This window comes from Scyliorhinus torazame, chromosome 21 (genome assembly GCF_047496885.1).
Source record: "Scyliorhinus torazame isolate Kashiwa2021f chromosome 21, sScyTor2.1, whole genome shotgun sequence".
NCBI lineage: Eukaryota > Metazoa > Chordata > Chondrichthyes > Carcharhiniformes > Scyliorhinidae > Scyliorhinus > Scyliorhinus torazame.
In genome coordinates this window covers 14,953,756-14,971,538 of record NC_092727.1, presented here as the reverse complement: position 1 = coordinate 14,971,538, position 17,783 = coordinate 14,953,756, and the positions used below count along the sequence as shown (strand labels likewise).

General features: G+C 45.6%; 1 protein-coding gene across 4 annotated transcripts in view; it reads left to right on the top strand.

Annotated features, from left to right (window-relative positions):
* The window catches only part of sik3 (SIK family kinase 3), a 345,368-nt gene that overhangs the window by 292,984 nt on the left and 34,601 nt on the right, over nt 1–17,783 (top strand). For 3 of the 4 annotated variants that reach the window (XM_072486536.1, XM_072486535.1, XM_072486538.1), the window contains 3 exons: nt 1,672–1,815; nt 16,261–16,423; nt 17,599–17,718. In XM_072486536.1, coding sequence (XP_072342637.1) covers nt 1,672–1,815; nt 16,261–16,423; nt 17,599–17,718 — 427 coding nt within the window. The remainder of the gene's footprint in view (nt 1–1,671; nt 1,816–16,260; nt 16,424–17,598; nt 17,719–17,783) is intronic. The other variant, XM_072486537.1, reaches the window with a different exon arrangement.

Below are 17,783 nucleotides of genomic sequence, written 5' to 3'. Positions count from 1 at the left end.
TTATAACACCATCCAACTCTGCATCTGGCTTTGCTTTGGTCTATCTAGTGCTGAGAATCCTAAAACTGTGCCTTTGCCATCGCCCAGACTCTGTTTTTAATGTTTTCTTGGCTGGCCATTACCTGCCATAAATTGTAACTTATTCAAGGCCCTGCTGCTGATATCCAGCCTGCACTAAGTTCCTGTCACACATCACCCCAGATCTCCCTAACCTATTAATATTCTCATCCGTATCTTTAAATCCCTTCTTGGCGTTGGCCTTTTTCTGTGTCCGTGATGTTTATGAATTCTCCCTCACTTCAAACACTGTTGATAACCATGCCTTCAAGTGCCAAGGCCTCATCCTCTGGCTCTCCCATCCCTTAAGTTCATCTGCCTTTTCGCCTCCTTTGCCCTCAACCCTCCTTAAAACTCACCTTTACAACAAGCTTTTGATCACATCTCTCAGTAACTTCTTTGGCTTGATATTGGTAGCTTCTTTTTCCGATTACATCTCTGTGAAGCGCCTTGGGATCTTTCTCTTTGTTATGGATGCTATCTAAATACAAGTTGTTGATATTTGAGAAATGGATAGGTGAAGGGTGGAGGAATTGGGAACATTGGTAGCTGTCTGCATTTGAATGCCAGGTAGAAACCCTTGTTTAAAAAAAAACAAAAATGAACATGTGAGAACACAAATAGTGGAATGGGTTATTAAAAGGGAGATCTGAATCTTCTAAATTTGTGCTTCACTAAAAATCTTGCATTTAACATGCATGACACTTTGTGCCCATAGCATCATAGTCAACTGTCGTAATATAAACAGTTCCCTAAAGTAATAGCTGCTCAAATAAGCATTATGGTTTGCTCAAACTTCTAATTGTCACTATGTGAATAGAAAAAGTTGTCACGATCAATCGAAGCAGGAATCCACACATCAATCATGTTGGTCAAATATTGTTTTGTATCACTGGTCTGGAACCAGTCATAGCACAAAGGAAACAAATTAAATCACCTATGTGCCATAAAATAATACATTACTGTTTCCGTCAAACAATGTACCTTATTAAGGCTTATAAAGATCTATTTTATTGAAAATCTTAATCTGTGATGCAGGTGAATAGGATTAATTTACACAGGCTGGGGTGAGGGAGTGGTATGGACAATATCCCAATTGGCAGGATCTGAGCTCTGTTGTGTAATATCAGGGTCCAGTCATAGATAAAATCTTTCTCTTTTAAAGAACCTAATTTCTTCTTTGCTTGGTGAAACAAATTCAGCCTTTTCTTGCCGCAGAAATACATTCAATTTGCTGTTGAGAGCAAAAAATCTCCGGCAAGAGCAAATATTATTTAATAATATTTTGTTTTGAAGGAATTCCATGAATCAGGGCTCAGAAAATAATTGAGATGGCACAGTATAAGAAGGGTAAAAAGCTATCTCGTCTCATCATTGATGATCATTAGACTGGGAATAATTGGTGCTGTTGCTGGTTGCAGAAATGATCTGTGTCTTAATTGGCACAGAACATTAGTTTAAACCATCACATTTAGAAAAAGTAAATAAATAACATATAATCACTGAAAATTAAAAAATAAATAAAGATAACCCTAACTTTCTAATTATTAGATAGTATTATGGTATCTATCTCACATAGATATATTTCAACTGAAGTATACACTTGTGTTGCAGGTATCTGGCTAACAGGTCTAAACGCCATACCCTTGCAATGACCAACCCCACAGCTGAGGTTCCCCTAGATTTGCAGATGCAGCTGGGACAGCAACAGGCAATCCGTTCACGGGCCTGGGTTCCTCACCCTGAGCAGCACAGCCGGTGAGTGGGTTTTGCGCAGAAACCTCAGATGTTAGAGTTGAACTACTGCAGGTGTGTAGATTCCAGAGTGACCAATGAAGATTATTTTAAAGATTTTTAAAGGAGATTTATTTACAAAACCCCCCCTGGGCACCATGAGAAATGGAAAGGAATTATCCTGCGCTGTTGTTGATGTGCCTTTCTGTATTTCACTGCTAACTACGGCCTGTCTTGATGGCAAAAAGGGTAGATATTATTGCACAGTTGCAGTTGTGGCAACAGTCCAAGTTTTCCGTTCTAGTTTCTTAGAATGGCACAAGGAGTAATTTATCAGATGCGTGATCCAAAATTGCTCTTAACCAGCCCCTTACTAGTTGCAGAGCAATAGATGACTGAGAGTACGATACTAGCCTAACCTTTATGGTAAAGAGCAGGTTGAAACTGGAGCAATATAAGAACCCAAATAATTAAGAGTAAATAAAATACTACTAAATTATTTATCACTTAAATAATTCACGTGCAAAAAACCTTATGTGTATACTTCTTATTTCTTGCCAAGTGTTAGTGCTCGAAGCATAAAGGGGAGAGGTCAGAAGAAATGAACAATTGTAAAAATATGAAATGTAGTATCACAAAAAAAGAAAGACATACATTTAGATAGCATCTTTTACGACTTCAAAATGACCCAAAGCGCTTTACAGCCAGTGAAATACTTCTGAAGTGTGGTCACTGTTGCAATACAGAAAATGAGGCAGCCAATAATGCACAAGCTCTCACCAACAACATTGTGATAATGACCAGGTAACCTGTTTTTTGTGATGTTGATTGATGGTTAAGTATTGACCAGGCCACACAGATTAACTTGATGCTCTTCTTCAAAATGATGTCACAGAATCTTTTGTGAAAGGGTTAATGGAGCCTCGGCTTAATATCACATCTGAAATCGAGCACCTCCAACATTGCAGCGCTCCCTCAGCCGAGTTTGTATGCTCAAATCTTAGAGCGGAACTTGAATCCACAACTTTCTGACTTGGAGATAAGAGTGCTATTAACCCAACCATGTCTGACAAATGATTACTGAAGACAATCCAGTATGAACATTTAAGAAAATGAACTAAGCACTTGAACAAAATACCAAGGGTATGGGAAAAGAATGCAGAGTTCAGGTTATAGTAGATGGAGCACTGGCACTAAGTACTACATGACTTTTTCTGTTCTGAAATTCTGATGAAATTCATTTGAAAAAAACTCGTGGTGAATGAAGTTTTAATAAACTTCATGAAAAATCACCTGTCTTTTAAATCTCATTTTTAAAAATTGTTTTTGTGTTTTGTGTACCGTACAATAATTTGGAGAATGCGGACGGGAGGCGGTAAAGCAAGGGAAAGGGAATAAGGAGGGAATGGATATGGAACAGCAAAGATAATTGTTATAACCCAACAGGAGGCCAAGGGATCTGCAGCCTCAGAGTTTCTAGGGCCTCACCTGAGTATGATGAGGGGGGTGGGGGGCAGGGCTAGCCCCTTACTTCAGGGGCCTCTGGGAAATAAATACCGTGGGCCGGGCGTGGGAGACCCTTCGGGGAGTACGGGGTGTAATATAGGTATAATAAATATTTGAGTTTCTTACAGTCATCGTTTCAGAGTGGTCTCTGGCCTGGGACTTTACATAAGAACCATAACTTTGTGGGACGGGGAGGCCAGGGTAACTAACTATCCTTTATTTTACTGGATTGATCTGTATTCGAGGCCACCCCTGTGCCCGGATGCTGTTCTTTCCAGAATTCGTACCTTTAGACCTTATGCACGTGCAGTACCCGCTATCCTTCTGTTTGATTTTCCCATTTGCTTTACCTGAGGAGAAATTAAGCGCAGAAGAGTGTAAATGTATGAACATTCGCTCTTTTCTCTCCCTACAGATGCTGCCAGACCTGCTGAGATTTTCCAGCATTTTCTTTTTGATTTCAGATTCCAGCATCCGCAATAATTTGCTTTTATTTTGTACATATATATATATATATATATATGTATATTCATGGATATATTTATTACTGTAGTATTTACAACTGTTCGAACCTAGCCTTCCTTGCTAATTGGCTCACACTTGACAAATTGCTTGAGTAGTTTTACCCACACCCTGCAACTTCACACATATCTTGATTATTTTATTACGTTTATTATATCCTCAGGCATAATCTATTGCAAATGTTTGACAGAATGAACTGCTGAAAGCAAATACATTTTCAGGTACTGAGGTTATTGATTTCATTCTGAGAAATTAGAACTGTGAACGTCAGGATTACTGCCACGTTGGAGTTCTCAAACGTGGCGAATAGAGATACCAACGCAGACATAGGGCGGAATTTTCCCAAGATTGCAAGAGTGTCAAATTCGGCAAGGAAACCTGTGTGAAACTCACTGACCTCACAGATACATTTTCTTGTCTGATTTAACAGCACTCTGTGCAGTTACATAGTGCTGGCGATGCTCACATAGCCCAGCTGAAGGGGCAGAGCTTAAACATGCCGGCAACTCCAGAATTCTGAGATCGGGGCCCCGTTTTTACAGGGCAAAAGCTACAAAGCCCCCCCCAAATCCCAAATGCAGAAGGGCAACCAGCCCCTCCCCCCACCACCATGCAAAGACCAGGTCACCTCCCCCTGCAAACACCACAAAAGTCTTGGGGTGACCTCCCCATTGGGCTCCCCAGAGGGCCCACCCCTGGCTGTGTCAACCTGGCACTGCCCCCTGTCACTGACACCATCAACCCGGCACCTCTGAGTCAAAACGTTACCTCTGTTTCTCCCCACAGCTGCTGCCAGACCTGCTGAGTTTTCCCAGAATTTTCTGTTCTCATTTTAGATTTCCAGCCTCCACAGCATTTTGCTTTTATCTAGCTTCTTAACATAAAGTGGTTTGACCTGAGATTTTATTAAAATACTCTGCCATATTATTAAATGCTTGACATGTCAGAGTGCATTGACCATAACCATACATGATCGAATGAGAGAATGGATTCTAAAAAATAATGTTGCAGAAGAACTACTTTTTAATTATATGGGGCTGGATTCTCCGCTGTCAGAATGCTTCGTATTGCCGGCAGCCCGGGGGTTTCCCGACAGCATGGGGCTGCCCCCCAATGAGAAACCCCATTGATCAGCCGGCGAAATGGAGCATCCCGCTGGCGCGCTGAACCAGAAATCTGGCATGGCGGGATGGAGAATCCAGCCCATGGTACTTCCCGCAATCCTGTTAGCAGTTTGAGCCGTTTAACAATTTCAAAATTAATGGCACATTAAAGGAACAATGTCTCTTTGTGGGTAGCAATCCATTCCTACTAGATTTAGATTTTAGATTTAGATTCATTGTCACGTGTACTGAGGTACGGTGAAAAGTATTGTTCTGCGTACTGTCCAGGCAGATCGTTCCATTCATGAAAAACACAGGACATTTAATAAATACTATCAAGAGTGCCACCACAGTACATGGAGCCAGGCTGCTTCTATGGCTTGCAGTTTCAAAACACAAAATGAGGAACAAGTGATTTATGAAACGCAGGAAGGTGTAAAATGTTGAGTCCAGGAAGAAAAGAATTAGACTCGTGTTGTACCTTTCACATTCTCAGGGCATCCCAAAGCACTTCACAGCCAATTTTGAGAGTCGTCATCACTGCAAATGTGGCTGCCAATTTCTGCCCAGTAAAGTCCCACATCAGCAACAGTATTTAATAATGTTGGTTGAAGGCTAGCAGGACTCCCCTGCTGCATTTCAAATAGCACTTTCGGGTATTTTACATCTACAGAAGAGTGCAGTTGAAACCTGCATGAGGGAGATAAAAAGATAGAAGAGCATTTGGACCAAGTGGATTAACAGTCCACCTTCAGCGTTAAGACAAGTAAACTAAATCAGGAGATGAAAAACGGGAATGAAAGCCGAAGATAATTTTCTTTTCAAATACTTGCCTTGCATGCAGGTGCAGCAGGTGGTGAAAAGGGAAAATGGTATGTTGGCCTTCCTGGCGTGAGGCTTCGAGTACAGGAGCAGGGATGCCTTGCTGAAATTATACAGGGCCTTGGTGAGACCACACCTATAATGTTGTGTACAGTATTGGTCTCCTTATCTGAGGAAGAACGTTCTTGCTTTACAAGAAGTGCAGCGACGGTTTACCAGACTGATTCCTGGGATGGCGGGACTGATGTATGAGGATAGATTGAGTCGGTTAGGATTATATTCGCTAGAATTTAGAAGAATGAAGGGGGATCTCATAGAAACGTATAGAATTCTAACAGGACTCGACAGGGTAGATGCAGGAAGGATGTTCCCGAAGGTGGGGGGAGTCCAGAACCAGGGATCACAGTCTAAGATTATGGGGTAGACCATTTAGGACTGGGATGAGGAGAAATCTCTTCAACCAGAGAGTGGTGAGCCTGTGGAATTCTCCACCACAGAAAGCAGTTGAGGCCAAAACATTGTGGGCGGGATTCTCTCAGCCCCGGGCCGGGCCGGAGAATCCCTGCGATCGGCGCGAATCGCGCCATGCCGCCCCGGGGCCGGGCCGGAGAATCCGTGCGATCGGCGCGAATCGCGCCACGCCGCCCCGGGGCCGGGCCGGAGAATCCGTGCGATCGGCGCTAATCGCGCCATGCCGCCCCGGGGCCGGGCCGGAGAATCGGCGCGAATCGCGACACGCAGCCCCCGGGGCCGGGACGCGTGGAGAATCAGCGCCATTCATACATCATAGAATTTACAGTGCAGAAGGAAGCCATTCGGCCCATCGAGTCTGCACGGGCTCTTGGAAAGAGCACCTTACCCAAGGTCAACACCTCCACCCTATCCCCATAACCCAGTAACCCCACCCAACACTAAGGGCAATTTTGGACACTAAGGGCAATTTATCATGGCCAATCCACCTAACCTGCACATCTTTGGACTGTGGGAGGAAACCGGAGCACCCGGAGGAAACCCATGCACACACGGGGAGGATGTGCAGACTCCGCACAGACAGTGACCCAAGCCGGAATCGAACCTGGGACCCTGGAGCTGTGAAGCAATTGTGCTAACCACAATGCTACCGTGCTGCCCGATGGCACAGCACAGATTGGCGCCGTAGAGTGGCCCCCCCGCCGATTCTCAGCCCGGGATGGGCCGAGCGGCCGTTACAAAAAACCCGAGACCCACCGGCGCCGTTCTAATCTGCTCTCAGCCGGCAGGACCACAGCATGGAAGAGTCCGGGGGCGGCCTGTGGGGTGGGGGGGGGGGGGGGGGGGGGGGGTGGGGGTCCTCCGTTGTGGCCTGGCCACAACGATCGGCGGGCCAGCATCTCGGGCTGGGGACCTCCTTTCTTCTGCGCCGGCCCCTTTAGCCCTAAGCCATGTTGCGTCGGGGCCGGCGCGGAGAAGTGAGTCACCGCGCATGTGCGCCACTGTGCAGGCGCGGACCCCGCGGCACCCAGTTGACGCCGGGATCAGCAGCTGGAGCGGCGAGTGTCGCTCCAGTGCCGTTCTGGCCCCCTGTAGGGGCCAGAATTGCTGATCCTGAGGCCATGTTGACGCGTTTCCGACGGCGTCAACACTTTGCGTCAGGATCAGAGAATCCCGCCCTGCATGTTTTCAAGAAGTAGTTAGATATAGCTCTTAGGGTGAAAGGGATCAAAGAATATGGGGGAGGGGGAGCAGGAACAGATTACTGAGGTAAATAATCAGCATAATGAATGGCGGAGCAGGCTCAAAGAATCCAATGGCCTACCAATGGGAATGGCTCCTATTATGCTTCCATGTTCTTTAAAACAGGTAAAACTGGTAGCAAAAACATATTTTTTTTAAAGTCTGATGAAGCTGAGTCCCAGCTTTCCATTCTTAGCTGTTCTGAGAATGTTAGCTCGAGGACTGCTAGTTTCCCAAGAGATTATCATTCAGTCTGTGTGAGCGTGACATTTACTACTACCAGAGGACCTGATCCACAGAACTGGCATGGCTTCAGTGTTGTAAGAAAGATGGAAAGTACACATGCAGATATAGATTAATCATGAACGTTGACCTATCAAATAGCCAGCGCAGCAGTCAACCCAGTTCAGAATTTTTAGTACTTTGCCAAATCTCGAACAGTTGTGAAATCCACCCACATCTCACATCAATAGGTGAACGGACCATAAGCCTTTTTACCTTCAAAGTTTAACGTCACTACGAGGAGGTCTTGTTGCACAGTAGTTGCATCTCTACCATCCCTATCCCGAGCTCTGGATTCAAATCCCAACACCAGGATTTGTTGGCCATATAAAGAGCGCTCATAACGCTGATGAATCAGCTCAGGAATCCTTTCATCACTTCCCCACTATTTCCCAAACTGTAAAAAATGTGTGCGATGATAAGCTTAAAAAAAGTCACTATTGTCTTAAAATCACCTCGAGGCCATAGAAAATAGTGGGTAGATATGGCTTGCTGTAGCTCCCTTAGTAGCCATGCAGCCAATGGTTTAGCAATTTACAAAACAGCATTACAAGATGATACATTTGCACTATGATTACATCAGTAATTCAAGCAGCCTGGAATGTTTCTGGTGAATTGCATAGTTTTAATTTTGCAGGAAATACATTTCATTATTCTTTAAATAACTGCGCTCATAGAATTTTAGGTAGATTAGCATGAAATGGTAAATTGTTGAATACCATAGGCTACACAGACTTCATAACCACACATACCAGAATTTTGCTTATATGTTTTTTCCCTGGATCTTTGTGTATTTCAAAAACATTTCTCCTTACTTTTACACCATTTCACTCTAGTGGCATCTTGCTCTAAAGTTCAAATCCCAATGATCTATTTACATACATAGGGGCAATTTCTGGCCCACACTAGCCGTGCGCAGGATTGGCAGTGTGGGTGGAAAATCCCGCGATAATCGAGAAACCCGATTCTCGCTGGAGAGATTGCATTTCCCAATTTTCCCCTCCCCTCACCGGCAACATCACGAGGTTCACGCCCACAAAGCACGTAAACCTCATTTTAATCGATTCCTATCAGTTTAAATCTTATTAGCAGACCCCGTGCCACATGGTACCCCCCTCACTAAACACCCATCTCTCACTGACCTGATGTCACATCAGCGGGGTTCACAACAGGTTAGGCCAAGCGAGAATCAGTCGAGGGGATCTCTCCGGGGGAGCAGAGGTAGGTATAACCCCAGGGGGATGGGAACGTGCCTGGGCAGTGCTTTGGCACAGGTTGGCTCCCTGAGGCCCCACCCTGTCAGAGTGACGGCATAAACAATGCACACTCATTTTGTTTTCTCTAAGAGGCTCAATATTTGGAGAGAAAACTCGTCTGCGCAACTGGAGAGTTACACGTCAGTTTTCAATCTGAGCCTGACACTTTGCCACATTCTGGTAAGATTCCACCCATAGGCTAGGGTGAGAAAGCCTGTTGATGGCCTTCCCGCACAGTGGTTCATTGAGACCCTTAAGTGGTCACTTAAGGATCACATCCTGCTGACATTCAATCAATGGAGGTTGTGGACCCACCATCTGGGAGGCTGCCCAACAAACCCTGAAGGCTTGCCTGCGGCCTTCTATGGGAGGCCCCTTGTACTTGGGTACTCCTTGTCTGATCAAAGAATCCAACGTGGGAAGAGGGGGGCCCCACAGGAAACCATACTCTGCCCATGCTGTCGATCCCCCTATTCCCCCAAGGATTGCGCCCTCTTGTAACTCCGTCTGGCCCCATACACCTGACTTCGGAGATCCATCGCAGATTATCTGGATCAGCCTCAGTGCAATACTGGCAGTGGCCAACACTCCCAGTGGCGCTACCAGCGCTGGAAGGCAATCAGCTCTGGGGAGGGAGTGCCCACCTTCTGAGCAGCACTGAACTCTTCAAGTTTAGTGTTTTATGTTTAGTGTATCGTGACTCATTTTCACTTTGTCTTGCTTTTATCTTACTTTTGTGAGGGCCACGAAGAATCCAGCACGAGTTTGTAGAACAGAAAGAAAACTTTATTTACAATAAAATATATATACAACAGCAGCAGTAACTCCCTTGCTGCTCACTCCTCTCTAGCTGGTTCCATACTGGCCAGCTTTATTTATGCAGGGACCTGCTAATGATTTCTCCGCCCCCCTCATTGGGGAAGCTCATACTCTCTGAGGATTGTGGGATTGCCATTAGTCCCCAGCCAGTGGTAAGCAGGCAGGTTACTTTGCCATTCACATCAGAGCAAACTAAACTTTGCCCTACGGAAGTGTTTAAACATTAAAAGTAAAGTAAAATCGCCATAGTCCCAGGTGACCATAGACTGCTTTGCCCTTTGAGGGGGAGAGTTGACTTTGCCTGAGGTGATTTAACCTGCAGATCACCACACCTCAGATGAGGGGCAAGGTTAAGAAGGCGGGGCTTCATGCATAACCTCAGCCGGTACGGGAATTGAACCCACGCTGTTGGCCTCGCTCTGCATCATGAACCAGCTGTCCAACCAACTGAGCTAAACCCACCAATATGGCCCCCTATCTCCCAAACTCTACTTGGTATTCTGTGGACCATACCATTGTCGCTTGTTTCCGCATCATATCTAAAATGCTCTGGAATTCAGTCCCTAACTGAGCCAGTCTCCATGGATTCTGCCGATATAGGTGTTGATTTATTGGTTAGGAGTTTCCCATGTTTACATCATGATTAGTTATTGGAGTGCACCCTGGTGTGTCCCTACAAATCTGTCTATAGTTTTCCAGTGTCTTTATTAGATCTTCCTGTTGTTCTTCTAAATATGCAAACTGGGCCTCTAATTGTCCTAAGATGGCTGTATTTGTGAGTCGTACTACCCCAGGAGGGTCATTCTGTGTACTGTCTACCTTTCCTCCTACCTCACTCTTCCCATCACTGTCTTCTTCCACTACTTGTACCACCTGACATACTTGTCCCTTTCTATCCTCCTCACAACAACAGTATTTCTTTAACATGTTTATGTGGCACAACCGGTCCTTCTTCCTGTGGCCCGGAGTGCTGATTAAGTAACACCGTACTCAGTCTCCTAACCACCTTATAGGGGCCACTGAATTTTGCTTTCAGAGGTTCACCCTGTAATGGCAACAAAACTAATACCTCATCTCCACCGTGGAAGATTATGGACCCAGCATGTTTGTCTGCCCACAGTTTCATCCTTGCTCCAGAAACCGTTAAAAACGCTCATGTGCGGCAGAGGGTAATAGATGAGATGTTGGAGGTAGATAGGAGTTATGCAGAGGATGGGGACCCAGCAAAGCTGGAAAAGAGGAAGGAATTACAGGAGAGCTTTGACCGACTATCTACCGGGAAGGCGGTGCGCCAACTGAGACGAGCAAGGAGTGCAGTTTACGAACATGGAGATAAGGCATGTATGTTAACATGTATGTTACCAGGTCAGCTCCGGAGGAAAGCAGCGGCAAGGGAAATTGTGCAGGTGAGAGATAGGGCAGGGAAGTTGGTGGTGGCTCCGGATTTGATTAACAAGGTTTTTGAGGAATTTTATGAGAGGTTATACAGGTCAGAGCCACCTGGGGGAGACCGTGAGATGCAGGAATTTTGAGATGGGTTGGAGTACCCGAGGTTAGGGGAGGGGGACAGGGCTACATTAGAAGGAGCAATAGTGGAGCAGGAGATAAAGGATGCGATTGGAAGGATGCAGTCAGGAAAAGGGCAGGGCCGGATGGGTTTCCGGTGGAATATTATAAAAAATTCAAGGATAAGCTGGCACCCCTGATGGTGGGGATGTTTGAAGAGGCGATAGGGAAGGGGTGTTGCCACAAACTTTGGGACAGGCATCGATTTCCCTGTTGCTAAAAAAAGATAAGGATCTGACGGAGTGTGGGTCGTATAGGCCCATATCACTTCTGAATGGGGACGCAAAAGTATTGGCGAAGGTACTGGCGGGTAGGCTGGAGGAGTGCCTCCCGAAGGTGATAGGTGAGGATCAGACGGGGTTCGTGAAAGGGAGGCAGCTCTTTTCAAATATTAGAAGGGTATTGAACGTCGTTCTGGCACCGGCAGAGGGGAAGGTAACTGGTGGTTGTGGCATTGGACGCTGAGAAGGCGTTCGACCGGGTAGAATGGGGGTACTTGATGGCAGTTCTGGAGCGGTTTGGGATTGGACCAAGATTTGTGAACTGGGTAAAGCTATTATATAAAGAGCCGAGGGCGAGTGTCCGCACAAACAACATCAGCTCAAGATACTTTTCTCTCCACCGTGGGACTAGGCAGGGATGCCCTATGTCCCCCCTGCTGTTTGCACTCGCGATTGAGCCGTTGGCCATCGCATTAAGAAGTTTGGGGGTATGGAAAGGAATAGCGTGGGGAGGAATAGCGTGGGGGGGAATAGAGCATAGGGTGTCCTTGAATGCTGATGACTTGCTGTTATATGTGTCGGAACCGAGTGTGTCGATAGGAGGAGTATTGGAGCTGCTTCGAGTGTTTGCGTCTTTCTCAGGATACAAACTGAATCTCGACAAGAGTGAGTATTTTGTGGTGTCTCGGCCAGGGGTGGGGGGGCTGCCATTCCGTAGGGCAGGGATTCACTTTAGGCACCTGGGGGTGCAGGTTGCCCGGGAGTGGGGGGGGGGGGGTGGGGAGTGGGGTTCCGCAGGTACAGGATTTCTAGTTTGGTGGGGAGAGTGAAAGCTGATCTGGCAAGGAGGGACAGTCTCCCTCTGTCACTGGCGGGTCAGGTACAGGCGGTTAAAATGAACGTGTTGCCACGATTTCTGTTTATTTTTCAATGCCTGCCGATTTTCCTGCCAAAGGCTTTTTTCAGAGGGATTGAGGGAAGGATTATGTTGTTCATATGGGGAGGAAAGGTGGCCAGAGTTAGAAAGGTGCTACTACAGAGGGGAAGGCAGGCAGGGGGTTTGGGTCTTCCGAACCTGATGTATTACTACTGGGCGGCGAATGTGGAGAAGGTGCGGAGCTGGGTCAGAGGGGTTGATTCCCAGTGGGTCAGAATGGAGGAGAGTTTGTGCAGGGGGTCAGGATTGAAAGCACTAGCAACAGCGCCGCTCACGATAGCCCCGGGAAAATACTCAGGGAGTCCGGTAATAATAGCTTCATTGAGAATTTGGAGGTAGTTTCGCCAACACTTCGGATTGGGGGCAGGGTCAAGGGGAATGCCGTTTCGGGGGAACCACAGATTTGAGCCAGGGAGGTGGGATGGAAATTTTCGGAATTGGGAGGAGAAGGGGATTAAGACACTAAAAGATTTGTTTCTTAGGGGTCGGTTTGCAGGATTGAAGGAGCTGGAAGCGAAGTATGGGCTGGAGCAGGGGGAAATGTTTAGATACATGCAGGTTCAAGATTTTGTCAGAAAGGAGATACAGAACTTCCCGAACTTGCTGGAGAAGGTGCTGACGACAGGGGGGCAGGAGAAGGGGGTAGTGTCAGCGGTTTACAGAGCTACTTTGGAAGAGGAGAAGGCACCACTGGAAAGGATCAAAGCAAAGTGGGAGGAAGAGTTGGGAGAGGATATGGAGGAGGGGTTCTGGTGTGAGGTGCTCCGGAAAGTGAATGCCTCCTCCTCGTGCGCGAGGTTGAGGCTGATACAGCTGAAGGTGGTATACAGAGCACACCTCAAGAGGGCGAGGGTGAGCCGATTCTTTGAAGGAGTAGAAGATGTGTGTGAGCGTGGTGGGGGGGGGGGGGGTGCTAATCACTTTCAAATGTTTTGGTCCTGTCCAAAGCTAGAGGATTGCTGGGAGGAGGTTTTTAGGGTAATTTCTAAAGTGGTGCACGTGAAACTGGACCCGGGCCCCCGTGAGGCCATATTCGGGGTGTCGGACCAGCCAGGGTTGGAAACGGGTGCGGAAGCAGATGTTGTAGCCTTCGCCTCGTTGATGGCCCGAAGATGGATCCTGATGGGATGGAGGGCAGCCTCTCCACCCTGTGCCCTGGTGTGGCGGGAGGACTTGTTGGAATTCTTGACTCTTGAGAAGGTTAAGTTTGAACTGAGGGAAGGATGGAGGGGTTCTACAATTCATGGGCATTATTGATCATGTACTTTCAAGAACTGGATAACATTGAACATTAGTTTGGGGGGGGGGGGGGGGGGCGGTGGGAGGGCTGGGGGAGGGGGGCGGTGTGTGTTGATGGTGACTGTGGGTGATTCCTGATTCCTTTTTGTTATTTGTTTATGTGAACATGCGGGCTAATGTTTGGGGTTTGGTGGGAGGATGGGATCGTTGTTATTGATATGGAGAATTGACATATTTGTTACTGATGGTTGTTTATTGTTGGTGGGTGTAAATTTGGGAGAAAATGTGTAAAAGGAGGAGAATAAAGAAATTTTTTTTTTTTTAAACTCTCATGTGAGTCTTTCCAGAAAGGTGGACGCGTAATCCAACATTGAGGATTTGTCCTCTGGTTTTAGACACTTCCCTTCCATCAATTTTAGTGGATCCCATACTTCATGTCCATAAACTAACTCAAATGGGCTAAACCCAGTAGATTAGTGAACCAGCTGGGTTTTTATGACAATCAACAATGATTTCATGGTCATCATTAGACTTTTAATTGAGGCTTTTTTATTGGTTTCAAATTTCACCAAATGCCATGGTGCAACATTTTTTACACCACCTCAGAAGCATCTGGCCCCATCATGGTGAGGAAAACATTTGCTTTATCTTCATTTACTATTTTGTTTGCCAGCCGAATGTGTAACCTCCATTTATAATTACGCCAGCCTTTTTGGGGAGGGGGGGGGGGGGGGGTTGAATTCCCTCCTTGTCCCCAAATATGCCTGCTGTGACACTTTTTCATTTACTTAGCATGCTGACTCACTGTATACCTGAACACGATATGCACATGCGGCAATCTTTCAAATAACTCAAACCTCAAAATCAATTTCAGGGGTTCCAAAAATACATCAAAATGTTCTGTCCTTAATTTCGCAAACGAAATGCAGAAGAAAATTCTTTGTGTTGTGTATTGCACTGAGTAAGACCACGCTCAACTGTAGGCAGCCAATGTTGAACTAACTTTACTTATGGCTTCCCAGCAGAGAGGGCAGCAGAACAAACAATATTTTAACATGCTCAGATATTACAATATATTTCAACTGCTTACTTCCCTCTTTAAGTGATCATTATTCATTATCAGCCTTACTGTGAAAACCAATAAGCAGGAGGAAATTGAATCCATTAATGCCATACATTGAGGCATACATATATTTCCAACAAGGGCCATTTTCAGACCTCCAACCTTCACTCTAGCTTAAATACATTGGGTGGAATGTTGCCATTTTTTGACAAAGTGTCATCTTGGGCGTTTAAAGCTTCCCCGCCATGTTTTTAAACTGATTGAGAAAGAAAAAGGTAAGGGGCAGGCCCCATCACGCTCAATGCCCGCCCTGCCAGCAACTTAGGTTTTTAAAGGACCGAGGTGTTTTTACAGCCCCCCCCCCCCCCTCCCAGGCCAGGCCCCCTCAGGTCTTGACCCTTCTGGCAATTAAAACATTTTTTTTTATCTCCTCTGTCAAGGCCCCTTTCTCTTTCTTTTCTCTATCTAGACCTCTCCTGATTTTGAACACTTCCATCAAATCGCTCCTCAATTTTCTCTCCTCCAAGGAAAACAACCTCAACTTCCCCAACCTATTCAAATATCTGCAGCGGAATTCTCCGGTCGGCAGGATCCTCCGCTCCGCCAGCAGCGGACCCACGCCCATAGGTTTCCCAACGACGTGGGGTGGCCACAATGGGAAATCCCATTGGCCGGCTGCCGGAATGGAGGATCCCACAGCCGGCAAGGGAGCGCCACGCAGGAAAACGCAGACCGGAGAATCCCGCCTCTGGGATCCCTCATCCTTGGATCCAATTGTGTAAATCTTCTCTGCACCCTCTCGAAAGCCTTCACATCCCTCCTAAAGTGTGGCCCCCAGAATTAGACACACAATTCCAGCTGAGGCCGATTTTTATAACAAAGTTGACTTTATTTAATGATCTAGTTTATATATTTTTTAAATAAATTTAGAATACCCAATTCATTTTTTCCAATTCAGGGGCAATTTAGCGTGGCAATCCACCTACCCTGCACATCTTTGGATTGTGGGGGCGAAACCCACGCAAGCACAGGGAGAATGTGCAAACTCCACCCAGAGCCAGGATCGAACCTGGGACCTCGGTGCCGTGAGGCACAGGGCTAACCCACTGCGCCACCGTGCTGCCTAGGATCTAGTTTATATTTAAGAATCTTTATGCAACGTAGCTGTTTCTATCCATTCACAAGTTTGTCAATGTAAATTGAAACAGAGGAAAGTAAACAGACAAGCTGTGAATAATTTACAGGAATGATGTATGTGGGATGTAGAAAGAACCTCTTTAGGATCTGAGGTAGCTTATCATACCTCTGCACTCAGCTACAAGATGAAGTAAGGTTAAAGTCAGAATTTGAGATAAAAGTGAGTCTGAATTTTTTTGCAGTTCCACAGAACCCATTTTTAAAAAAACATGCTTTATTTCAGTGTTTGCTACAAAGACCCCAACACCCTGCACCTTCCAACAGAGAGATTCTCTCCCGTCCGCCGTTTTTCAGACGGTGCTGCTAGCATACAGGCATTCAAAGCCCATTTGGAGAAAATGGAGAAAAGCGCCGCCACCAACAGTAGTATAAAACAGCTGCAACAGGTAAATGGCATTCCACAGCATTGACCAGGAAAATCTAGTTAACTTTGTGAAGTGATTGTCCTCACTGGCTATTAACAGAGATAGCAAACATGAAGAAAGATATGTGAACAATGCATACCCAGACAGATAGCATTTCCCTACTCTTTTATCCATTGCCGTCCAAATGAAGGAGTGATTAGAGAAGCGATATAACTCTTCTGAAAAAAGGTTAACTCTGCTTCTCTCTCCACAGAAGCTGCCAGACCTACTTAGTTTTTCCAACGCTTTCTGTTTTTATTTCAGATTGCCAGCATCCACGGTATTTTGCTTTTAGTATTATGAGGGAGTGATTACTCCTGTTGATAACTTGTTGGACAAGGCTGCTGTGAGAACAAAAATTATAATTTCAGGAGAAGAATTCCAGCTCCTAATAATACCTTCCCAGTCCTTCGCCAAACAAAATTAAAAAAACCCAAAACAGGATTCTTCAGTTTGGACGACCAATGATGGGAAAGATTCCTCACCATACATGTTCTTGCCACGAGCCTTTGTCTTATTCCGTAATCGAAAATATGTTAGGAAACAGCCTTTGTTTAGATATGAAGCCCATCAAGCAAGACTAATCACTGCCTGAATGACAGTGGACTAAACAATAGGGGCAAGTTATCTGCCTGGTTAGGAATGATTCACATAACTCATAATAAGACTTGCCACCTCCGTCTGAGCTATAAAGTGCAGACCTAACCTATGCAATGTGAGGTTCTTGGTATCCATGCACTATGATGTATTGAAGATGGAAAAATGAAGCAGTTTTAACCAATACTTGTGGGCGGGTAACCTGCATGATTACCTGATTGTACTTCATAAAGCCAAAATTACATATGGAGTGGAAGTTACTACGAATAGCACAATTCCAATACCTTGGTCAATGAGAAGGCTTTCACTGAAAGTAAATATTTACCATCAGTGTTTTCTGATACATGTTTTAACTGATGATTAGTGACTTCCAAAGATGATCAAGGATGCACACTGGCTGCCTTGCTTCAGAAACAGAGTATTTTCAGATTTTGTATCTGTTGGGTAATCACTCTTATTGTGGTTCTTAGGCTGATTAGTGCTGGATCCAGTATTTCAGAAACACTAATAACTGGTCTGTTCTCCAAATGACCGGTGTTAAGCTCTATTTTTGTATTTAGGAATGTGAACATTTGCAAAAGATGTATGGAAATGCTATGGATGAAAAAATATTTGAGAAGACACAGCAACAACATATACTTTACCAACAAGAGCAACAAATCCTACACCAACAGATTCAGGTAACACAGTATTTTACTGTGGCATTCCAATTGTGCTATTTGGCTAGTCTGATGGTGACCATAGC